Source organism: Pollicipes pollicipes, unplaced genomic scaffold (genome assembly GCF_011947565.3).
Source record: "Pollicipes pollicipes isolate AB1234 unplaced genomic scaffold, Ppol_2.1 Scaffold_7231;HRSCAF=8579_pilon_pilon_pilon, whole genome shotgun sequence".
Taxonomy (NCBI): Eukaryota; Metazoa; Arthropoda; class Thecostraca; order Pollicipedomorpha; family Pollicipedidae; genus Pollicipes; species Pollicipes pollicipes.
The window spans coordinates 22,466,448-22,492,461 of record NW_023597034.1 but is presented as its reverse complement, the minus strand read 5'-3'; the positions used below and the strand labels follow the sequence as shown (position 1 = coordinate 22,492,461).

The 26,014-nt window shown below is 51.2% G+C and overlaps 1 protein-coding gene across 1 annotated transcript; it reads right to left on the bottom strand.

Moving 5' to 3' along the window:
* Positions 1–235: 235 nt before the first annotated feature.
* Positions 236–16,706, bottom strand: LOC119109854 (solute carrier family 23 member 2-like). The gene is given in 14 exon segments (XM_037233607.1): positions 236–264; positions 650–791; positions 1,049–1,128; positions 1,369–1,516; positions 2,438–2,577; positions 2,904–3,057; positions 3,502–3,603; positions 4,627–4,759; positions 7,278–7,345; positions 7,347–7,405; positions 7,700–7,905; positions 9,041–9,198; positions 10,291–10,434; positions 16,657–16,706. Coding segments are annotated over 14 exon segments (1,584 nt in total). The 5' UTR covers positions 16,678–16,706.
* Between the last annotated feature and the right edge of the window lie 9,308 nt (positions 16,707–26,014).

The window sequence follows — 26,014 nt, the reverse complement described above, 5'->3', positions numbered from 1 at the left end:
CGATTGGCGGCGCTATCTCAGCACGGCGGGGTGTGTCAGAGCCACTCCGGCCACTCCGGCCACGATTGGCGGCGCTATCTCAGCACGGCGGGGTGGGTCAGAGCCACTCCGGGCACTCCAGCCACGATTGGCGGCGCTATCTCAGCACGGCGGGGTGGGTCAGAGCCACTCCGGGCACTCCAGCCACGATTGGCGGCGCTATCTCAGCACGGCGGGGTGGGTCAGAGCCACTCCGTCACTCCAGCCCACGATGGGCGGCGCTATCTCAGCACGGCGGGGGTGGGTCAGAGTCACTCCGGGCATTCCGGCCACGACTGGCGGCGCTACCTCAGCACGGCAGGGTGGGTCAGAGCCACTCCGGGCACTCCAGCCACGATTGGCGGCGCTATCTCAGCACGGCGGGGTGGGTCAGAGCCACTCCGGTCACTCCGGCCACGATTGGCGGCGCTATCTCAGCACGGCGGGTGGGTCAGAGTCACTCCGGGCCACGATTGGCGGCGCTATCTCAGCACGGCGGCGTTTGTGTCCGGGTGGGTCAGAGTCACTCCGGTCACTCCGGCCACGATTGGCGGCGGCGATTGGTGCACTCCGGTCCAGACCTAACAAGCCTCAGGGCCTTATTCGGAGTCGTCTGCCGCACAGGGCTCACCCGGGATCGTGTTGTCCAGCACGCAGCCGAGAAAGCCGCCCACGAACATGCTGGTGCTGAGCAGCACATACAGGATCTGGTCGAATGTGTCGCTGCCCGTCCGTACGGCGTCCTTGTGCTCCGACATGTAGGTGGGCAGAACCTGGTGATTCAAGAGAGTTCATGAGTCAGCACACACGTCCGGTGACTCTTCAACTGCGCGCTTGGCAAGGCTGCCATTTAGACAAGCGTACAAGCACACCCAGAGTTTTCAAGGCATGGTTGAATATGCACCGGACGGGCGGCTGCTTGACAGGTTAATTTAATATTTTCATAACACGCACTTAGTAGTCAGAAAATGCACTCAATTAGGAGCCAAACCGGGAGAACGTAACCTGATAGAGTCAATATTATACATACCAATGCGAAAAATATAGAAAATCCGAGCACGAACAAATTTCTAGAGGAATTGAGGTCGACGAACTGAAGAGAAGAAAATCCTGGAACAAATGAAGTTGTAAGCTAGCAAGCCATCTATTCAAATCTTCAGATGTCCAACGCAGATAGGACATACGCCTTTACCGAGCCATGACACCTGAGGTGAAGCGGAACCTTGCAAGCTACATCTTGCTTGCCCTTGCAATCTCGATGAAGCGCGGACATAAATCGATACAGCACGACGGGCATCTGACCACACGCTGGAAAATATCAGCAAAAAGCATCAAAAGACAACCTCTTACCGACAGCTGTGATCATCGAGAACATGATGATGAACATGCCACCGACAATGGGCTCCGGCATGGTGATGAAGAGGGCCCCGAACTTGCCGGTCATACCAAACAGCATCATGATCACCGCACCCCACTGGAGCACACGCCGACTGGCCACCTGCCGGGCAGGACCAGAGACGGTCACAGAATCGCTGGCCGGGCAGAACCAGAGACGGTCACAGGGCCGCTGGCCGGACGGTATCAGTGGTGGCCACAGGGCCGCTGGCCGAACGGTATCAGAGGTGGCCACAGGGCCGCTGGCCGGACGGTACCAGAGGTGGCCACAGGGCCGCTGGCCGAACAGTATCAGAGGTGGCCACAGGGCCGCTGGCCGGACGGTATCAGAAGTGGTCACAGGGCCTCTGGCCGGACGGTACCAGAGGCGGTCACAGGGCCGCTGGCCGGGCAGAACCAGAGACGGTCACAGGGCCGCTGGCCGGACGGCACCAGAGACGGTCACAGGGCCGCTGGCCGGGCAGAACCAGAGACGGTCACAGGGCCGCTGGCCGGACGGCACCAGAGACGGTCACAGGGCCGCTGGCCGGACGGAACCGGAGGCGGTCACAGGGCCGATGGTCGGGCGGAACCGGAGACGGTCACAGAACCGCTGGCCGGGCAGAACCAGAGACGGTCTCAGGGCCGCTGGCCGGACGGTATCAGAGGTGGCCACAGGGCCGCTGGTCGGGCAGAACCGGAGACGGTCACAGGGCCGCTGCCCGGGTGGAACCAGAGACGGTCACAGGGCCGCTGGCCGGGTGGAACCAGAGACGGTCACAGAACCGCTGGCCGGACGGAACCGGAGGCGGTCACAGGGCTGCTATCGCCGCACATAACTTAACCGTACATGACTGGCGACAATCGCTCGCATCAGCGTGGAGTTCTGGAGCCAAGCATTGGAGAATTACGTCCTCCCCCTGCCCCCCTCCCCCCCCCCCGATCACTGTCCCAGCAGACGTCTGAGAAGGGCACGTCTGCGGCGGCGGCTCAGGCATTCGCCCACCCACGTCTGCGACGGCGGCTCAGGCAGCCGCTCACACACCTTGGTGATTCCGATGGCGCCGATGTTCTCGCTGTAGCTGGTGGTGCTGTTGCCAGTGCCGAAGACGCCGGCCAGCGCACAGCCAATCCCCTCTATGGCGATGCCGCGGTTGATAGCATGCACGGGCGGCGGCGGCGCGCCTGCGAGCATGGGCAGGGGGCGCTATCAACGCCGTCGCACTGTCCACCAGAATGACCTTCCGTCACGCACGTCAGGGCACGACCGACGCGGCTCCGTCGTGCACTCTGGACGTAATTGCGTCGCATGCTGGCCGATTACACTGCGTTGTGGATACCGGATGCAACAGTGGGAGAAGTGAAAGGTAACGGACTGCTCATGAAAAGCATATGTAACCAATGACGACCGAAATGCTACGAGTTAACTCCGATGGATCATACGCACCATCAGGGGACTCCTATCCCGTCTACTGCACCACCAACTACCAAGCACCTCAACCGGATCTTACCGGATATCTTGGCGCAGGCGTAGTAGTCACCGATCGACTCAACGATGGAGGCGATCACGCCTGCGAGCATGCCGAACACGGGGCCGGCATGCACGGTCGGCGTGCCCCACTGGCCCGGGTACGGCAGCCGGAACCAGGCCGCCTCGTACAGCGCCTGGCAACGCGCGGCAGACAAGTGGACGGCGCCGCGCGATGGCAGCGGCCTGCCCGCGCAGCGGCCGGCAACACGCAACAGAGCGGCGCGCCTGGCGCTGCGCGGACGCCAGCGAGGTCACTGATAGCTCTGCAGCTCTGCTGCTGTTTGGACGGGACCGAATGAGCCGTCCCACACGGTGCGTGTGTGGGCGTCACTGGGCTAAAGGATGCGCTCCTGATACTGCGCGCTCCCGCTGCGCCGCTCCAGCCTGCGTCCTCGCTCGCCACGCGCCAATACAAATGTCTGACAATCCCTGGCAGTTACAATGCAGTGCATGACAGATTCATAGTGTTTGCCCTCGGTGACGGTTCGTCAGACTCCCGACAGGCCATTCAATACCCGGCAGTTCTGTGCCGTCCTTTGCCTAGCTTAGGTCCAGATCAGGTCGCTGTTGCCACCCACAGAGGTGCGCAGGTCAGTGCGAGCCGGCGAGTCGGGCGGCAACACCTCGCTGACTGTGAGGATGGCGCAGAACACCCAGCTGATGCCGATGCCGAACAAAATCTGCCGGAGGAATACCACGGTGATCATCAGGTTGCGGTGCCATCTCCGGACAGGTCATCAGCTTACGGCGCCAGCTCCGGACAGGTCATCAGGTTACTGCACCATCTCCGGACAGGCCACCAGGTTAGGATACCATCTCCGGACAGGCCATCAGGTTAGGATACCATCTCCGGACAGGCCATCAGGTTACTGCATCACCTCCAGACAGGTCATCGGGTTCCAGCACCATCTCCGAACAGGTCATCAGGTTACGGCACTATCTCCGGACAGGTCATCAGGTAACTACACCATCTCCAGACGGGTCATCAGGTTACTGCACCATCTCCGGACAGGTCATCGGGTCACTGCACCATCTTCAGACAGGTCATCGGGTTACGGCACCATCTCCGGACAGGTTATCTGACATGGCACAATGGGTGGTACGGCATCTTTTCACTACTTTATCCGTAATTGACGTGTGCTGCCTGATCAACATCTGAGTAAGTGAGGTACACAAACAGCCCAATATCCAATGTTTACGCTCTATTCACATATGCGAAAGCGACGTTGACAGCCGTCGTTTCAAGCATAACAGACATTCTCAAACGTGCCGGACGGTGACATTATCAGCTTTGTCTTATCAAAATCAATGTCTCCTGCCCCCCCCCCCCCCCCCCCCCCCAATTTTACCGACCACACTCATGCTGGCAACACCCATTTCTCAGCGCAAAAGTCTGCCATCACTCACCAGCACTGGTCTTGAGGCCGCGGCAACAACCAAACAAACACTAATCTTGAAGCCGACCTTCGGACTGGCAATGCCGGCAATCGAGAACCAAACATTTCTCGTGGAAGGGTGCACACCCACACCCACACGCACTCGCACATGCACGCACACACGGCACACACACACACACACACAACACACACACACACACACACACACACACACACACACACACACACACACACACACACACACACACACAAACACACACACACACGCACACCTAGCAACCAGCATGGCGCTGGGCGGCCACCCACCGGGAACAGTGTGAAGATGGGCACGCGCAGGGCGCGGCGCTGGGAGCCGTCGGCGTCGCCTCGGCGGCAGCGCGGCACCGGCAGCGTGACGTTACGCAGGTACTGGCTGCACAGAATCACCACCAACATCGTCCTGGTGACATCACAGGTCACGGGTCACCGACGCGCAACGGACGCGGACGGAAGATATGCGCAGCGTATAATCAGATGAATTATGGCATGCCATATGGCATGCGTACCAGTGGTGGATAGGTGCCGCTTATGTCGAATTAGGTTCCATTGTTTGCAAGGATATCTATTTACAGGGCTCAGCTAGTCACCCATTTTCTTTCCAGTCAATCTCCACCGACCATTAATTTATCCCCTTGAGTTTGCTCGATCATTTTCAACATATGACTCAGGAAGTGCAGGATATGACTCAAGCAGCGCTTATGCCCAGCGCAGCGCTGCTTAGTCGGATTGCTGCTGGTGAGGCTGGCGTTGCCAGACGGACGGACCGGCCGCCAGAGGCACCTCCTATACAGCAGTCACTAGGGCCACCTATATTCGCGCACCAGCACCAATCTCTCCTTTAGTCACTATCAGGGCACGGGTCTAGTGTAAATCCCAAACCATGAGCCCGAGTCCGAGTCACGATATGAGTTCAAATCCGAGTCACGATATGAGTCCGAGTCCGAGTCACGATATCTTTCGCTCGTGTCCGGGAACCGAGTCACTGAGTCCGAGTCATCGAGTCCACCCTAAGCACGTATGTGGTCAGGGCCAGCTGGTTCCACGCCTCACCAGCCAGGCCCTGAGTCCCGCACCCTGGATGAGATTAACTCCGACCCGAACATACCCACAGCGACATGAAACTAGCACATAAAACTCTATGCAACACAACAGGTGCACCAATGCCCTGCTATCCATACCGGACATCATCTCATCAACCTTAGATATCCATGTTTTGGTATCAGAATGTGCCCTTCAAATTTGTTCGAAACTTGAAGGAAATGACGATTCAGTTCGAGTTCCGTTAGGGCTAAGAATATTCCAAGCCCTTATGTTCATGTCGTTGCCCGACTCGTTGTTCGTTAAGCTTACTTAGTCCCAGCCTGACTGCAATATACATGCATATATGCATATATATATATATATATATAATATATATATATATATATATATATATATATAGTAAGATATCTGTAACACAACCCGATTCACTTGGGCTCGAGTGTCAAAAAGATTCTGTTGGTATCGTCCATCGTATCGGAACGCCAGATGCCCGCACGTTACGTAACTGGACGTTATGTAACAAGAGTCAGCAGTGCGTCTGCAATGTGGCGGCGCTGCGCGGCGGCTGTTCCACTTCATTCCCAAGGTCGGAAAACTCAGTCAGTTAGTTGGACAGATGGGGAAGGGGTACCATCCTTACTGCTTCGTATCAGGCAAATCGCCTTCAAGTGGACGGCAACAACTTGAGCATAGCGTAGGTCGTTAACAAGCTGTTGCCTAATTCTTCAGTTGAAACCAACCGGTTCGCGCGTTAAGTGACGTAGAAGGATTACAGGGTTCTGCAATAACGCATTGCAAAATCGGTATCAGCATGTAGGAAACACGTTGGAATAATTTGGTGATCTTGAATTAGTCATCACAGTCATGTGTCGTTACGCTGACTTAAGGACGAAGACAAGGTGTGCAGTTTCCCACGCCAGCGCGCATTCCAAAATACGGACGCTAAGCGAAGCATTCTCGACACTGTACGCCATGTTTTCTTCACTAACGGTTTTGAAAATGTGAAGCGGCTGGACAACAGCCAGCCGTCGGTAGTTTTCGTGGCCCTTGCAAGCATAATTTAATGTCGAGCCCTCCTCAAACCAACACTTGGAGCTGATCTCTAAACAGCCTGCCCTACCGCCCTACCGCGAACCAAAATGTCTGACTACACGAACTGTGGACTACACGAACAGCAACGTCACTTATAGGCCACACCTCGGCAAACCACGAAAATTGCTCCGTCATATATATGGATCTTTCGCAGGTACCAATAACATAATCGTATATGCATGCCACAAGTTAGAGGTCATGTAAGCTGAAGATCATGATACGTCATGTGATGAACGCAGAAGGCCTCAAGCTACCTTGGTGGACGGATTTTTTATGGAGACAGCCTTACTGAGCAGGTATGTCAAAAGCTACGCATCAAAATCGCGCAAAAATATGATACGGCCGCATCTTGCTGCCCTGGTTTTCGGATTTTGGTTTCGCACATGGGGTGAAGAATCATAAAAGGGATCGTCCCTGCAGGTTGGGAAATATGGCAAGAACGTCAAAGCTGGCAGGGTTTGCGATTCTTTTAGTTGTTGGGATGTTGAACAGGCATCACGAAATATAAACATAGGTTATCTTCCACAATCGCCGATTCCAAAACACTTGGCTACTTGACGTTAAACCCAATGCATGGCGCTGTTGTGCTCGCGTATGTCTCGTTTGCACTTCTGTCCGTCCAGACGTTTCCAGATTCACAGTCCAGCTGGGTCCCATCCGCAGAGTAAATATTTACCAGTCAAGTTCTGTCAGCTAGTGCAAACAATTCGGCCGTCTTTATCTCGTCTTTCAAATTGTTCAGCGTCACCTAGGGTCAGGCAGCTTCGGCCGTCTGTACCACTCACAGCACAGAGACACCCCAGTGGGTGGCGGCCTTCTTCTTGGCCTCTTGGAACAGGGACAGGCCGGCCATAGGCGATTGTGGGCACGATGGTGAGCGGCGTGATGATCTTCAACAGCAGGCCAATCACCCCTGCGGACGGAGGTCAGTCAGGAGTGAGACCCGACAGAGAAGCTGCCGGGCATCAGTCGAGGAGCCACCCGCCAGCTGGCAGGCCCATGATAGCGCATGAGAGTTAGGTGTTGCGTTCACAGAAAACGAGGTGTGTTTCCCAGTTCAAATGTTTGGCCGCGATAATGTTCTTTTCACAACTAAACATGCCGATGATTAAGGTAACTATTCGAGTTGTGGTCAAACCTTCCCGGTTGCAAAGGCGCTCTCTCCCTTCGTGACAAAAAAACGAGTCCAGTGATGGATTTCGCGTACCGCCGAAGGAGAGCACGATCTGGAAGATGGCCGACACTGCAATGGCGCCCTGGACCTCGCGCATGCGCGACGACCAGAGCTCGTAGCGCTCGTCATCCGAGAGCAGCGCCCGCATCGCCGGGTCGGGGCACTTCCACTGCGGCAGGCTCAGCAGCGTCAGCGTCGGCGTCAAGAAGGAGAAGTTGCCGCCCTGAACGATCGACAGCCTGCAGAGAGTGCCGCGGCGTCAGATCAGGCGCCAATGTTGGCGTGGCAGCGGCGCCAGACGACGGTGACACGATCGGAGCGGCAGCGGCGCCAAACGACGACGCTGTCGACCGAGCTGCGAATGGTAAAGACGGTCTTACAGGACATATTCAGTGCTACCACCGAATATGTCCTAACAAGGTCGCCCGTATTCTGTTCGCGTGCGGCTCCCGGCCAGCCGTTTGATGCCGGTCCTACCCTAGGCATCTCAATATACGTATAAAATAGAAAAACATCGGCATGTAAAACAACCGCGTGTATGTGCGGCAGGTATGGTCATTGCCGTTGAGATCCAATCGTAGAACGGAAAGTTGTTGTACAACAGGCAGTAAGCATCGAGCTCGCACTATTTCACTTGTGAGTCCAAAGCAGTGGCGCAGCCAGCGATGGTGGGGGAAGGGGGAGGGCTGATGGGGCTTTAGATCTCTTCGTCACGCTCGGCGTCGCTTTTTTAATACGACGCTACTGAGTGCAACTGCAATTTGGTCATCAGGAAACAACTTGTTTTTAAATCTTACAGACACTACCATGGGCAGCGACATGTAGCCAAACAGTCATAATTTAGAAACGAGGCCAACGAATAGCTGAGTCAACACGTGCGATACGCAGATGAAACAATTGCTTTAGGCACCAGGACAAACCAGCATCGGTAGCTCATTGATACGCTAGGTGTTGTACCTATCAGCGTTTGTGAGTCCGTTAATGTGTTCGAAATACGTAAGTACTGTCGATGGGCTGCAACTCGCTCGTCAAAATTTGCCCCCGCGTCAAAAATCGTGGTGCCTCCCTCCCCTCGCCCCCACCATTAATCCTGACTGCGCCCCAGATGACAGTGATACCGATGAGCTCACGTCTTCTCCTCAACAATCGCTTGTTGTTTTTGATAAGCGAGGGGAAAAATGCATCCCGAAGAAAATATGCGAGCGATATTCGTACTTACCCGATATAACTCACGCATACAGCATAGCACATACACATACAGCACGCATATACTTGTGCCGCCAAGCGATCTCGTCGTGCACACAAATCATCGCCACAAAATACCAAGCACTGTACGTGATACTCAGAAAGGGCTGTTGTCGCGTGACTTCCCACCTGACGCCGAACGTGACTTGCAGTAGAGTGACGATGCCGGAAACAAAGAGAATAGTGCCGATCACGTAGCCCCGAGCAGGGTCGCTCTCGTCCATACACATGCTTGGCGTGATGATCAGGGGGATGGAGACGGTGCTTCCGAACATCGTCAGGTATTGCTGCCAGACAGAGGCGGATGGCGAAGTGGAGGAGTTCAAGCTGGATATGGCAACTAACACTGCTGTCAGACGGAAGTGATAAACATCAAAACAGAATGTCAGACTGGCTACAGTAGGTGAAGAAATAAATACAACAGTGACAGAGCACACTCAATGCACTCTCGACAGACATAAACGCATTTTTTGTCGAACTATGTGTTGTCGCGAAAACGCATCCACGCACCTCATGCGTATGACTGGGACTAGCATGCCGCACGTCCAATACCTGAACATTCAATACCAGTGGCATGACGAGTAATTAAAGCCTTTTAATGCTGTTCGCTGTCTGAAACGGAGAAGTACATCAAAGAAGATATCGCATTTGTCGATGATGGCTGAAGATCGAAGACTGACGACGAAGAAGACGAATGATAACGAAGACTGTTGACCGAAAATACCAAAAATCTTCTTGGTGGTACCTGGCCATGGGGTTTCCAGTCCTTCACGCATAACACCCGTTGGGCGTTAGTGGCAGTTTCAATCAACGAAGGATACGGCAGGCATGAAATGTTTGATGTTTCTGCCCATTCGCTCCGAGCACCGACGACATTCATGATCCCTTATCCATGTCAGACGACTATATTGGGACTGCGCAACGCGACGAAACGCCCGTCGGTGCAGTTATATCATATTGCAATGATATATACTCTAATTATAGAGTACAAATGGGCACAGCAGCCGAAGCGCTGTTCAATAGCAGCCAAATAGCAAAAGCCGAATACAATTATAGAAGACGTTGTGGTCGGCGACAGCTATTTTGGAGCATTGTTGTTTTACTTGCGTCCTGCACGGCCATTACCACGGTCAGCAATCATTTTCGAGAGCCGGCGGGGTTAAGCAAAAACGCAATTATTCCGAGTTATTAAAAACACCACTTAAAAAACAATCGGAGCCTCTCTCGGTTCATCTATGTCTTTCCCAACAGATTCTCCCTACCACGGCCAGTGACGAAGAAACACCATGAAATAGCCATATCACAACTAGCGCTGTGCAGATCTAAGACACCTACAGCACAGGACTCATCTCAGTCATTTGAAAGTCGAACTGACTTACCTGAAATCCCAGAACCACGCAGTAGTACCATGGTGGCGTGTCATCTACTTCGAACAGCATGTCCAGCTTCTCGCCGCGAGGTGTACCTCGCGCCTCCTGGTCCTCGCTGCCCTTTCCCATCTCATGGTGGGTGTTCGGATCCAGCTGAAACACATTAACGAATGCCATCGATGCATAAGGGCACAAGCAGCAGCATGTTACGACCCAGCTTTTCCTAGTTTTCATGATTGCATCACCTTCAATCGCAGGAGCATTCCGGGGGCGAATCCAAGACTTCACGAAACTCCCTTTGTTTCAAAGCAACATCAACAATGCGTGTTGCGATTGCGCCACCTTTTTACATGCGATATGAAAACATCTCGTGTTTCAATTATCTTGTGGTAACGTCTCTGCCTCGGCTTTGATTTGTTGACACTTAATCTCATGCATCTTAAAAGGAATGTTTCGCGTTTGTGCGGCGATGTGAGCTGAGGCGGACATTTTGAAGATCATTCAGTGCAGTTCACATTCATGCACTTCTTAGGACTTCATATCCTCTTGTTTCTGAGTTCGACGACCCCGGACTTGTTCAGACCGTTTCGCGTATGCTATTTCAAAGTCACTCAGACATGCATGACGCTACAGACGCGTCACGCGAATACCGCCACCTCAATGGCCATGCAGTGCTCAAGGTCAATACCAATATGATCAACACTTTATTGGCGCCTGGCGTACGTCAGCACGATTTGTGACAGCAACGAATATCAGTTGGCCTTGAACCGAGCATCCCACCTTTGGCATGTATTTCAAAAACAATCTGGTGAGTCCTTAGGACATGGCATTAATCTAAATAACATTGGTGAGTGGAACTGCATCGTCAACAGGATATTGAGCAAGTATTAATTCCGCTCATTTTCCAGTCATATCACGTGGTCAACACTTCAGACCAGGACTAAGATTCTTTCTTCTTTCGTCACACGGTGCCAGTGCGTCCTCGAGAAAATTTAGTGCCAATGCTTACTAATCGGGAAAGGTTTTTAGCAACTGACTGCAATGCTATATGCTGACCGCGTTATTTGGACTAAAAAATAAACAGCATTAATTGATGCATAGTATCCCGTTGGCAATGCAGTTCCCTTCCCCAGTGCTGTTTAGATTAATCGCAGATCCCGACAGTTCACTCGGTCATGACCTTATTCCTGGAGGCAGACTCGCCTTGTTAGGAGCATAGAATTGTATGACAAGGCGCAAAACACAATAAGAAACTCAAGATTTTTACATTAGCCCGAAATGTGGGGTATATTTTTAACGTATTTTATAGTTTGCTTACACATTGTAAAGCGAGCTATCTAACATCTCTAGTCAAGTTTTCTACAAAAGATAACGTCTTGTATCGGCCATTGCATGAAACCATTTGCGTCATTCCATCTTACAGTTATATACTTAATAATACCTTAGCATTCGATATAGCAATGTTCGATGCAATTCTGAAAGTGTGATGATTTCTACGCAACGTCACTGATTTGACCCAAATTTTGATGGGCTGCAAGAAGTTGATTGTAAAATGTAGTCGGCACGTCAACGTTTTACGCTAGGTGGGATCGAATTTTCGGGGTACCACAAACAGGCCAATAATACCAGTCTTCTGGAAATCCTTCTGAGCAGCTCAGAATTTCGATCTGAAGTAGCGGACCCTGCTGGAGAAATTTAATTTGACTCTCTACTCACCATCATGAAAGCAATACATTTCATTTGTGTTGCTTTTCCAATGTGTGTGGCGCGTAATGTTTGCAACGTACTAATGTGTCGGAATATTTGTGTAGTAAATGCTACGAAGGCTTGAAACACTCTATTTAGACAAAGCAAGATACGCGAACACGAAGCTATTACCTGCGAACTCAACGAAATGCTATATTATGGTTTTGGTTCGTCCCATATGACGTTTGTAACACTGATCTTTTCGGAGCGCATTTTGGCTTTGGGACTGAGAGTAACGCATGGATCATGGACGCAGTGGTTCAAACTTAAACCAACCAACTTCTCGATAACACATCACCACTCGCTGAGTCAATCCCAGACATTTTTTTTTTCATTCGCACCAGTCGAGGTGCGCACGGTCGTTGTCATCACAACGGCGGTCGTGACGGCGGGAAAGAAGCGCAGTGTTGTCACAAAGCATTAACAGCGTAAGTTGCATTCAGCAATATTTAGAAATGATATCCATAAGAGTCTTGAAGGTGCTACAGTGGCGGTGAAGAATTACTCTTCTCTGCTCCCAGGCCTTTCACTTTCGCTTGCGACTGTTCTTGGTCGTCTGGAAGCCCAAACATGTTCAATTTTGTTGCGTTTTGTGACAAAAACCTGCGTCTTTCGGCAAGCTATGGGCTCCTTCGCAGCCTTCTAGCTATGCCCCCTTAGTGGCCCAAGGAGGGACCATGGCTCCGTGCCCCCTACCCCCTCTGGATCCGCCACCTGGCAAACAATGTGTTCATTTACTGCTTGGAGGTCTTCAGTGGTTGATGTTCATGTTGAATGACAACCACTGACTGCTGCCCGTGACAAGCTGTTTCAACAAGACGTGGAGGTGTTGTTCTGACATAACCTGACCTAACCTAACCTAACCTAACCTAACCTAACCTAACCTAACCTAACCTAACCTAACCTAACCTGACCTGACCTGACCTGACCTAACCTAACCTAACCTAACCTAACCTAACCTAACCTAACCTAACCTAACCTAACCTAACCTAACCTAACCTAACCTAACCTAACCTAACCTAACCTAACCTAAGCCAATCTAGCCTAATAACTTATCCTAACCAAAACTAACCTAATCAACCTTACTTTTATGCAACATTTTGGAAAACCCGCCTTCGCATGTTGAATGGAACATTTTGAACATCTTGGTAATCATTTAAACATTGTGAACATCTTGCTAATCATTTAAACAATTTTCCATCTCCGCACATGTGACTCTGTTACAGATCACTGTTCGCACACTTGTTTGTGCAATGGGCCATGCTGGCATTACGTACAGGCAAAGCAAACTGAACAGAACAGCAGAATAAACGCATATGCTCAATTCATTCAACCATTGTTAGGTTTACAACGATGGTACGAATAAGTTACTAACGCCATGATAACGATGTTTAGGGTAGGTAGTGAGTGAGTTAATGCAACGTAAAGCTGGTACGCTCAGGATAGAATATTCTGTAGCAGTAGAACCAAATATCTTCACTTAAATTACGTGGTGCTTACATCTACCATGATGGTGGTAGTGGGAACATGTTGCATTGGTATGTTGGTTGGGTAAGAATGTTGGCGGTAGATATCATCGTTTGCAATTATCACAACGCACAGCGTGAGCTTTGACGAGCAGTGCTTTGGTGGAACATGTGCTTCGCTAAACCAGCTGATATGACGATAGTGTGTACCTGCCTCATAAACGCAATCTTGGACGGAACAAGCGTTCAAATAAACTATGCTTTACAAGGCCATAGAACCCTTCGAACAGTCGCTACGCTATACGCCACAAGGAAAAATTCAAACGCATAGTGAAAGGTTTCGTTAGAATGCTGTGAGAAAGGCCACATCATTGTTAGCACTTCTCCCTAAATGGACGGCTTCAAGCTCTCGCACCATTTGTTCCGTATGAGTTTTAGCGAATTGGTGTACTGAAGATATCGCATAACGCACGTTGAGAAAAGCCAGACAAAAAACTTATTTAAATACATTTCCGAGTTTTCCAGAAGAATTTTGAGAAATTGGTATCATCGATAAAATCGGAATCCTGCGATCTAATCATGCACGCAAAAAATTGAAGTGTGAAAAATCCAAAAAGCTGGCTATTCCCTTTCATGCAAGTTTTGAACGCGAATCACGATTTGTGCCATGCCACATCATACAGGAATTTGGGCGGTGCTTCCTGTGGTGAATGAAAGAACACTAAGAATCGAATAACATAAGACTAGTGTCATATCAGGGTATGTTGATGCAAGTTGAAAACTTACAAGAAACGATGACAAACAAACAAAAACATCACGAGAAAGTGCCAAAACACAAGTATATAACGACATTTGGGTTCAGAAAAACCCTCCCCCACCTCTTGACGATTTGTTTTGCTTCAAATGAGTCAGCCCGTCCACTACAGCAGCAGTTCTTACCAGTACAGCAGCAGTTATGACACGATTAGCCTGGCAGCGACTCTAACATCATAAAGATGTTCTACAATATCATCAAACGATGACGTGTTTAAGAACATATTTACTAAATACATAAGTTGTGTTATCTAAAGCAGCCTTTCTTACTGAAAGGCAAACAAATAGTCACAAGTGAGTTCCCTCCATCATATCTGAAGCTAACCTCAAATTCTTCTCATGTGGAATATCCCTTTTAAAGATGGTGTTCCACATTTGTATTGGGTTTTGAACTGAAATAGCCATCTTGAAGATCATTCAGTGCATTTCGCAGCCGTCCCTTTCTTGAGGCCCAAACGCCTGTAGTCTCTGAGCCACACACCCGCAAAGATGTGCAGACTATTTCGGAGACTACTTCAAGGTCACTCAGGCAGCGATGACACCATAATAAAAAATCCTGTCATTCCACCAGCCATGCGACGGTCAATGCGAATAAAAATGCAATTGTCGAGTCGTTCATACCTGGCGTTCGTGGGCACAATTCCCAGACATAACGGTCGTCAATTGGCTCTAAATCAATGTTGTGCAAGGCATGATAACGTAATCAAACAACGAGGTCTTTAGGGAGCATATTTGCCAGACAGAAAATTCGTATTGTCTAGAGCAGTCTTTTCACTTAAAAGTATACCCATGTTTAGAACTGAGCTTATTTCATCATATCTGATACTTGCCTCAATATCTTAAAATGTGGAACATTTCCTTTACGTTAACGGACCAACCTAACGCTCGGTGATTCTCAACATCGACGCACCATTATTTCGCATCAGCCGGGTTGGCCAGGGTAACAAAAGCGCTCACAGCATGAACAGCGCTCTGCCATCGGCAGCTTGACCATGGACAGGTGCGCATCAACTGCCGCGCGGAGCGTGGCCATGGCAAGATGACGTCACACCTGGTCGGGCGCGCGACCTTGGCTGGCAACGCTCTCGCGCTCGCCCGACGCAACGGCTCGCCCAAAGGTCACACCTCCATCCGGTGAATGTTCAGAGCCGCGACCGTGTCCCTGGGCGCCTGGCCGCTCCCGGGCCTGCATACGACCGGTCGATGCTGCCGTGTCCCGGAAGACAAACTCACAGCGCCCGACATAAACCTGCTTTCGCGGCCGGTCGAGACACAGCTTGTCTTGTGCCCCCGTACGAGATAGGCCGTCACCCGCCGTAGAATAAGATTGATACGGCTAGGTGAACGGACTTACGCATAGTTGTCCTTTCTATGATTTGAATCAACGGCGAAAAAACGAAGATCAGAGCTGAGCGGGGAGTCACTAAATACGTTCTGAGGAGCCTGAGCGCCCCCCCCCCCCCCCCCCCTTCCATCCCCTAATGACCCTCTGAGCCTCCTCAATGCGTATGAGCATTTTTATGCGCGGGAACGTCGCAGGAAGCAGGAAAACGTTGAGCGAACGTCGCAGGAAGTGGGAAAACGTTGCGGGAACGCCGCAGGAAGCAGGAAAGCGTTGCGGAAACATCTAAGGAAAACCAGAACTAGCCAACTAGCTTGTCCTCAAATGACCTAAAACCATTAGGGCACAGCTTACGCGAATTACGCTTCTCGTCGCTAGTTTCTGCATGGCGGGACCACCACTGACTGGAGCTACCATATGAGCCTGTTACAAGCGCGGCTGGTCGGGCTGGGCCGATGGCGTTCTACCACTTTCGGTTAGTTGGGGTTGAGACGAGGTCAATCTGTGCCCTCATTCGTGATGAACAGAAACATTCACTTTGGCACCGCAATGTGATGAAAAGGCGGACGAAGAGAGACTGGCCGACTGCGCCACAGTCATTAGCGAACCCGCTCAGCTCATGCCCACTGCAATCCAGCCAACCCTCGACCCAGAGCGTGTCACTGGGACACAGTGACAGGCAACAGTAGCCCGTTACTGACCTAACAGATACCCGCCGTCGGAGTGGCATCCTTGTACGCGAACGTACCTGCAACAATCTTAGACACATGGCGATGAATGAAAAAATAACCTCCAGAATTCACAATTACCTTACAGGTACCAAATTGACTTAATGAAGTGTCGTCCCCATCCTGCCGCTCTGGTCGTAGAGCGCTCACACCCATTATCAACCCAACCGTGCCCCAAATGCCAGTTGGTCCGTTTTATCTGGAGTCACGTGCTCCGCCGTAACGCCGTCACCCGGCGGCGACCCGGCGGTTGAGGCCGGTTGGCCTCGGCCATACGCACCTCGTGGTCCGTGACCTCCATCGCTGGGGTGTCACGCTGGACTGGCCGTCTCCCTGCAATGAACGAACCCAATTCACTGTCAAACGCCAACTCACGGGATATTATCAATGATGCCGTTCACGACAAATATCAGTCGTATCAACGAGTGAACGGGAAATGACTGCGAACACGGCCTCACCGTCAATGGCTAGGAGACCGAAACGAAAAGTACGAGACATGCACCCTCGGGCGGCCGACCTTTGTGCAAAACCGAACACATTAAGATAGTGTTATGTTCATACCCGATGCATTTTTTTTTAACGCGCAGACTAGCATACCCTTGCAGGGTATGCACACACAAATGTAGCACACATTTACGGCAGTGCTCGAGCGCCGTCTGGTTGCATGTATGTACATCGTCACATCTTGCAGAAATATGGTTAAAAAAATCCGGAAATCCGACGCTACAAGATGATGCTATAAGACAGATGCTACAATACCAGATCGATCGACCGATTGGACCGGGCTCAGCTGGATCCTGCCAGCGTGAGAACCTCATCCAGGATAAATACGACGAGAGTCACCTCAGGCTCGGCTCGGCTGAACCGCGGCACACGACGGCTCGCTGAAGTGGCTGCGTTCAACTCGCTGACTGAGCACAGACGCGATGTGTTGCGATATTTTAATGACAGATTGAAGTTTGGTCTATGACTTGGCTACCGCGAGTGATAAATGGGCAGCGTGGTCATCAGCGTGATGACCCTGTACCAGTCATCACATGACGCTGATCAAGATCAAGACAAGACGTCGCCCGCGCCCGTGGATGGACAATAAACGGGACAGGGTCACAATGTGCGGACGAGACGAGGCACGTGCTCAGAGCAACAAGGACCCGTGTAGCGACACACATGCACAATATCGTGTGCGTCGCAGAGCGAGAGAAAGCCTAGTACCGTGTCCTCGCTCGCCTCCCCCGCGACATCCAATGGGTGGTATTCCAGGTTTTTTATCTAAGCCCTTTTGACTAGAAATGATCATTTCAACCTATGGCATGAAGGTAAGTGCTTAACGTTGGGGGCTACTTGCATGCGCCTGGGAGGCCAACCTCCGAGCTTTAAACCGCGCATGCGCGCTGGGTACCCGGTCGCGTCCCTCTGTGGACGGGGCTCTCGGCCCACTCGTGGCTGAAGCATGCAGCCTGCCCCGCACAAGCAGGGTGTCGCGAGGATTCATGATGAAACAAGACTGAAGATGGAAAAATAACCGACGTTTCATGATCTCATTCAACGAGCCGAAACCAGCTCCTTCTCCAACTGAGCAGGCGCCTGCCACTCAGCGTCAGCAGTCAAGCGCTGCCATGCACGCATCTGCCGCGTCTCGAAATTGGCACAGAGGCTGACGGAGAACGCTAAAACAGACTTATCAAAGCTTTTGACCCTCCCTATTCACAACAATGCTTCACTGTGTGGGGAAGCGGCCGCAATGCTCAGCTGTAACACATTAAAAAAGTATACACGCCCAAATGTTCATGTTTCTCCCGTTGTTGGCATGTAAGCTCATCCGAGCTGAGCTTACATGCCAACAATTTGACCGGCTTCTAACTGAACGAGACTTGGTGACAATGCATAGAGCTCTGCACACGCCTCGCTCACTGACATCTCTGAAGGAACGTGTGCTGTACTGCGATGCAGTGTCAGCCCGTGTCACGCGTGGCACTACCGAAAGCCTTCCAGAGCCGCCCGGGGTGCGTACGGGATAGCCCGTCGGAGTCCTGCCTTCCGGGCCGCGTCAACGCGGGACAGGTTTCCTGCGGTGGTACGGGAAGCGGCAAGCCCCGATTGCCTGTACCCGGCCAGCTCAGCGATATGTGTCTTATTGCCAGTGTGTCTTCTAGTAAGGATTCGCGTGCGACCATGCGTGCATGCATGTGCGTGTACGTGTGCGTGTGCGCGTGCGCATGCGCGCGCGCGTATGTGTATGTACGCCCTTTTCTGCATTTTTCCCAGTATGCCTGTGTTCTAAGAAAGGACATTCCATGCCTTTGACATTTAACATTTCACAGGATTATGAGCTCTGCAAGCAACGAGCGTGCGAGGCAACGTTCCTAGAACAAGCATAACAAGTTGTCTTCCAAGCTATAAATATACACAAACCAACCGGCCAATCTCCACGTGGCATTCCAGGTCTGCGCTTATATCAGATCACTCTAACACAGAGGGCATGAATAGCCGCCAGAGCGTCAAGCTTATAAAATCGCTTTTTCCCAGAACTTAAGGAATGAGATTGCGGTTGGGTGTGCGCCGTTCAGCGTCAGATAAACCGCCGAGCTAGCTCGCTGCCGAAGAGTATGGCGAGTCTGCGACTTAATACCTACGTGCACCGTATGGTGATTGCATGTTTACTTCTCTCATACGTAATTCGATGTTAAATAACCACGGTTGCAAGATATTTTAATCATTCAACTATGTTTCCTGTATCTCCACAATGTGACTGTTCTGGCAGCGCTTCAAGTGTGGCAGACGTACACACGCGCACGCACACACGTACACGTGGGCGTGAGGGTGGGTGTGGGCGTGGGCGTGGGGGTGGGCGTGGGCGTGGGCGCAATCTCCGCAATCCGCAATCTCACCTCCCTAAGTTTGGGAAAAAACGCTTTTATAAGTTGTATGATGTTTTAAGCCCACGCCCGCGCGCGTGCACGCACGCGCGCGCGCACGCACGCACGCACGCACGCACGTACGTACGTACGTACGCACGCACGCACGAACGCGCACGCGCGCACGAACGCGCGCGCGCACACACACACGCACACACACACACACACACACACACACACACACACACACACACACACACACACCTCTGTTTGCAAGCCCTCCCAAGTGGGGACCGCGCTGGACTACTACCGAGTGGGGACCACTTACACACCTCTTTAAACATGAGCTAGCCTTACGAAATTAACATCTTAGTGCTGCTGAACACCCGAAGAGTGCGATGGTAGGCATTTCGTAGGTCTAGCGATAAGGGATTAATATCCGTAGGATGCTGCGAAGCGGGGACCAGCTAACATGACGTCAAAGGTGCGTCATATGCCTTACACGTATCAAGCTAGGGACCGGTCTCCGCATTGTAATGTGTATCTAAATTGCCTTCATTGATGACATGGAAAGAAAGGGAATTTAGGTGATAACGTCGGTTCAGTCACGTTGGCGAACCAACTGACAGAGAAATGGAACTTGGTTGCCGATGGTTTGTCTGCACACCCTTCGTGTTGGAAGGAGCCGTGATATTTATGTTGTGCTATATTATTTCATTTTTGTATTATGTTGTATTTCATTGTTATATATGCACTATATTGCATTATATAATGCTATATTTGCATTTTATTGTAATATGTTATGTGATGATCCTGTTATGTTGCATAACGTTGCTATATTTGTATTATATTGTACTATATTATGTTGTATTTGACGCATGGCAAGAGCTATACGCAACTTTTCGGTTTGCAACAGATGATTTTCACTTCTTATGCCTTCTCTTATGCTACATGTTATGCCTTGTTCTTGGTTGTCATTACAGTCCAAAATTATGTCTCTTCGTCTGTGTTCGAAATTTTTTCCAACAAGTTGACGACAAAACTTTGTCAAGACAGGACGCATAACATTGTGTGCGAATTAAAAGTTGCGAAACTATGTGGTATTACATCACATATAGGTGGTTGACTTCAAAGCATGAATAATGCGTAAAATGAGAACAGTACAAAAATCTGAACCTCCTTGCATTTTCCAACATTCCGAGTTCTTCCGCTGATGTAATTTCATTACCCCTGTCTTCGGTACCTGGCCGGTACCTGTCTGACCAGCCCACGGCATAGATGAAGAGCAATCACAATAACAAATCACTGCCTTGGTTAGAGTGTCAGGCGACGCCATATGGCCTCAGCAGGCGTCGTAAAGCCCCAATGAAGACGATGACGACAACCACGATCAATCGATAGTCCTGATCGACGATGATCGACGAGTCCAGATCGACGACGATCTGGGGCAGGTCAGGTCAGTCAGCTATGCGGGTCACGAAATCGGTTTCAAACTTCTTGACATAGGTCATTCACTGCACTCTGTAAGGCAATGTTGAGGTCTCCCGACGGGGGCCTTCTGCTATTCATTTTTGGTTTGTGTGTTATTTCCATGTGGGGAGGGCAGGATGACACAGCAAATCCATCAGTTCCGATCACGGTCCACCACAAACACTCTTTTGCAAAATATTCCTTAGTTTGTTTGCAAACGGGTCAAACAACCACACCGCAAAGCAGGGTTTGCAACATAACACAACAGAGGATCGAACGTCCGGAGCCTCTCGAGCTTGCAGGTAAAAGAACATTGCCACCGCAAGGCAGCGATTGCACACAACGCAGCAGGGGATCTAGATATGGAGCACTCCAAGCTATCAGCTGAAACTACATTTCCATGGCACGCTTGTGCTTCTGGATCACATTGTATGCACAGAACTTAACATCCTTCCAGGAACGCCGGGACAGTGCAGACTCCGCCTTCAGTGCCGCTAGGCAGTCTGCCATTCCTGGGCACTTCAGAGAACCAATAAATGGCTTCATGCGCCTCTGTATAGCCTCCTTTTTTCTTTCAGTCCACAGCACGACCTTCCTTTTGGCTTTGGGCCTTCTTTCACTAATCCTTGGGCCCCTGGGTGGTCTGTTTTCTGCTTCAGCTTGGGGATCGGAGGCCATCTCTTTAGCGTTCTTCACCTCCATCTCCACCCTCATGTCGTCAGGGGCAATACTGCTGGCGCAGTCCTTCATGTCGACACTGGGAGCGGGACCACCTTCGACGACATCGTCACTGCTGGGTTCAAGGTCATCCAGGGTCTTTCCTGCGAATCCGCCGATCCCTTTGTCGATCGCGAGTAGTATTTTACTCACTTTGGCAGCATGCACCGTCTTTTCGGGAAGTCTATAGAACTGCCTGTGGACCCGTATGTCATGGCCCATAAAGCGGGCCACGATATCCATTTCGGTCTCGCTCAGTTGCAGCACCTGCAGCATAGCGGCCACATGCTTTCTGTACTTCGTGGCTGTGATGTTGTTGACACGTGCCCTTCGCGCGAATGTCCGCACGCAGTCGCTGCCTCTGAGCGTGCTCGCATCTGGGGCTGTGCTGTTGACTAAAATGTGTGGACAGTCGAGAGGGATCCCAACGTCTTTCTTCGCTGCGATCAGCTGATCAAGCGCCCTTCGCATTGTGGCTGTCAGCATGATGGGCACATCGCCTCCTTTTTTGCCCCGAACCACTACATGGCTCAGCGAATGGCATAGCTCTCGCTCTAAGGGAGACAGGTGCTGCAGGACATCTTCATTGAGAGTTTGGTCCCTTTCAGTGTATGATCTGACCGTAAGCCTTGACGCTTCTCCCTGCCTTCGCCGTTTAAACAAAATGATGGACGCCGACGCAGCCTCCGACAATTTAACATAGTTCCTGATAGAGCGTTCCTCTTCCAACAGCCGCTGAGCCTGCACCAACTCATCCTGCACCTCCTTCGTTACACTCTGAACATCCGCATTGAGGGGAAGGTCGACGGGCTTATTCCACTTCCTTTCCTGGAGAGTGGTAAGCGCACGAGAAGACACGTGTAGCTTCCAATCTCGTTGGTAGAGCAGGAGGAAATCGTCCGCAGCCGTCCTCAGGGTGGCGTCTTCGTTGGTGATCCCGCACGTTTTCAGTATGCCCGCGCATTCACTGAGGGCATAACCAAGCTTGAGAGCAAGCGATAGGTTATGATATTTGCCCTCCTTCACACCGGCCAGGTTCTTGACCGCGCCTACCACCTCCATAAACTTTGCGGGGTGAATAAACATCTCTAGAGCTGATCCTGGGCTTGATGCATTTAGCTCCAGCAGCAGTCGTCCCAGCTGCCGCATTTGTTCTCTGGTGCGTGCATGTTGATGGCGCTCGTGGCCCAGTCTTGTGTATAGACGGGCCCCGAACTCCATGATAAGGGCATCCTGCCTGCAAGTGGACGAAATACTATCGTCTCGCATCTTCGCCATCAGGTTTTCTAAGCCAGCCGCGGCATCTCTGTGGCACGGCAGCAAGGACCTTCCCTGGGACTGGACTCGGCCCCTAGAGGCAGTTTTCCCATGGGCGTGGCACCGATGCCGAAAGAGGCTGCATCGAGAAAAGAAATCGTGACATTTCTCACATGGCAGCATATCTTTCACGTTGACATTCATATTTTGGGGTGGACGCCTCTTGGGGACGATCGTTCCTCGCCCATCTCGGAAAACAGCAGAGTTATGTTTGAAATTGCCTTTATGAATGATACCTTCCAGAGTGATTCTCCTCTCCCTTGATCCTTTTGGAAAGGCGAGCGCGTCAAGTACGTCGGGTTCTTGTTTATGCTTCCGGAAAAGATGGCACGCAAATTTTGTGTGCAGGGTATCGCAACAGGGACAAACGTTCCGCTTTAGGGATGGCTTTCTTTTTTAGGAGATTTTTCAACACAGACACTGTGTTTGCCGGAAGCCTTACTGCTGTTCTTGGCCACTACCTGGGCCTCATCCTGGTCCTCATTCTTGTCTTTGACTTCCCCCATATCCTGGTTCTCGTCCATATCCTTGGACTTGCCCTTGTCCTCGTCCTCGTCCATGTCCTCGTCCATGCCCTGGTCCTCGTCCTCATCCGTGTCCGTTGCTGGCCGTGGGTCGGGGAGGTACGTAGGATCTTCATCTTCATCGTCATCAGGAATGAGGCCAGAAGTATCATTATCATGATCTGCGGACAGAGCGATCGCCATTGGTTACCTAATGACGAATATTAAGCAAAAACGAAAACAAAAAACCAGTACGTCGGAAGAAGGATCGTTCGAGTTACCCAACGACGCGCTACAGTGCCAGACCTATCGGAGTTGCGATTCTTATGCCGAGGGGACCGAGACACAATGCGCCGGTGGTCAGAGGCGAACCAGGGTACTTTTGGCTCCGAAGCCAACGCCTTAGCCAACTAACCCACATGGCCAAGTGGCTGTTTAACCAAGGGAACATCGATTCATGGGGCGTCGGTCTACTGACCCCGCTCGGTGCTAGGGAACGGGCAAGTGCATGGTTGGCCACAATTACTCTGTGATGCCTACTACATGGGATCACGTTGGTGCGTGTGTCCAATCCAGGGCCGTCGACCACCTGCTGTTCACCTGGTAAATACACCCGCACCCCAAGTTTGCGCATCAAACTCCCAGCGGGATGCGCAACAATCGCCGGGTGCATCCACGCCGTCCGTGGAGCCTTGGTGCCTCCACGCACCACCCCATATCACGAACGGAGCGCGGCGACGAGGTCATATCGCGGCCACCAGCAGCCCACCATGGAGTATGGCGGTCCCACAGAGCACCTCAGTGCTGCGCAACGATTACTTACAGCCCTTGGTGCTTTCGGCGCCGCGTGGGGTTGCGCGCGCGCGCGCCTCGTCCATGTTCGTTGCTGGCTGTGGGCCGGGCACGTACGTCGAATCCTCATCATCGTCTTCTGCTAATAGACCAATGGCGGTTGGCTACCTGATGACCATTATTCAGGAAAAAATATAACAAAAAATCGTTGGCAGGCAGGACGTTCGGGTTATTCAACAATGCACTAAAGTGCCGGACCTATCGGAGTAACGGTTCTCATGCCGACGGGACCGAGACACAATGTGCTACTGGCCAGAAACAAAAAAAAGAGAAAACATTGGACATTGTAAGTTTGAGGCTTACTTATGTCCCCGCGACCAGCCTGGCGGACAACAGATTCTAACATCAGCGTATTTGTCACTATGGCAATTGAAGAGAAAATTTGGCGCAGAAGCCATGTGATATTTAAGCGAGGTCAGGCCTGAGGCTCGGCGGGAGCCATTTAGCGATCTGACTACAGCTGGCGGTCGGGGGAGCGAATGGCTGCCCCGGCTGCGCCTCGCCGCGGCCCGTGCGATGGGGAGATGGCTTAAGGACTTTCAAATTCGAAAACTTTTGCATGGCAATGCGCATGGCCGGTGTCGGCCATGCATGTAAATGCCCATGGCCATTCGCACGGCCATAACAGCTGTTGCTGTTGTGGGTCGACTGGCAGGCAACTACGTGTGTGACGCGCGACAACTGTCGACAACGCTCGACGCGTGACAACTGCGTCGCGCCGGAGAAGCACCAAGATGTGCTGTTTGTCTGGAGCTACTCAGCTCCAGATAAAAACAAAATCAGAAGCTAGCATCCTTATTGGCTTTGGACGCCGCTGTGGCCATAGATATCGGAACAATCGGACAAGCGAACGAACAATCGGAGGAAACCACCCACCGCGCACGGCGGACATACTCTGACACATTAACGGAATGTACATCATACGTGTCAGCGCAACACCATTCAAGGGTGTGTACCATTGCGCTCAGAATTAAACAAGAGAATACGTCTGTTTAAGCGTTGCTTCGCCTCATAGCTGGATTTCCGAAACACGGTCATTCAGTTACTTCAATTATCCGGCAAAATTGACCTTCAACCTGGCCTAGTGAGGTCAGTTCTTGACTTGGGAACAAAAGGCTGAAAAATCGCGACACCACATTGAGACCAATCTACTATTGTTCGTCCGGATCTAACTTTCTTAGCTTGTCTAACTTTCTTAGCTTGAAAACGGAAGGGAGCGATAGCAACTTTTGCCTTTTTGTCGCCTTTTGGATTGGACTAGGTATACGGAATTGAATCAGTACCCTTCCGCCAGTCGTGCACCGCATTTCACATGATCTCGATTTCTTGAGCAGCTCGTGATCTTATGAATAAATTTACCTGAAGCTGGTTTTCGTCTTGTAGTTTTCTGTCTCACCACTGTAAGAGGAAAACCAAAGATCATGATTTCTATGAGCAGTTTCCTTCATGGACGGAACAAAAATGTTCGTGATGACTGGTATCTTGGAAGTACAAAAGAACCACTTCATAATTAACTAAAAGCAGGCAAAAAACAATGACGACACACAAGCTGCAAAACGTTACGAAACAAAATAATGAGCAAATTTCGCGCGCAGAGCAGTTGGGATTTGCAGCAATGACAGATAGTCTATACCATGACACATTATGTTGTTAGGCGGTGTCTACCAATGATCAGTTTTAAACCCAAACAGAGCACAATCACCCTTGGTTGCTACACCCACTCTCAAAGGGCACTGTGCGATCTGATGCCCTGAGCTTATGCTGCTGCTCACGCTTCATTCAATGCTTTAAGAAACGCTTTTTAGCCCATGTACCAACCTTTCTCAAAATATGACCGGATTAGGCTTGGAAGCACTCTTTCTCTCGAAACCCATGTAGGAACTCTGAAATAAGTTGATAAATGTGAGAATGTACGCCAATTAGG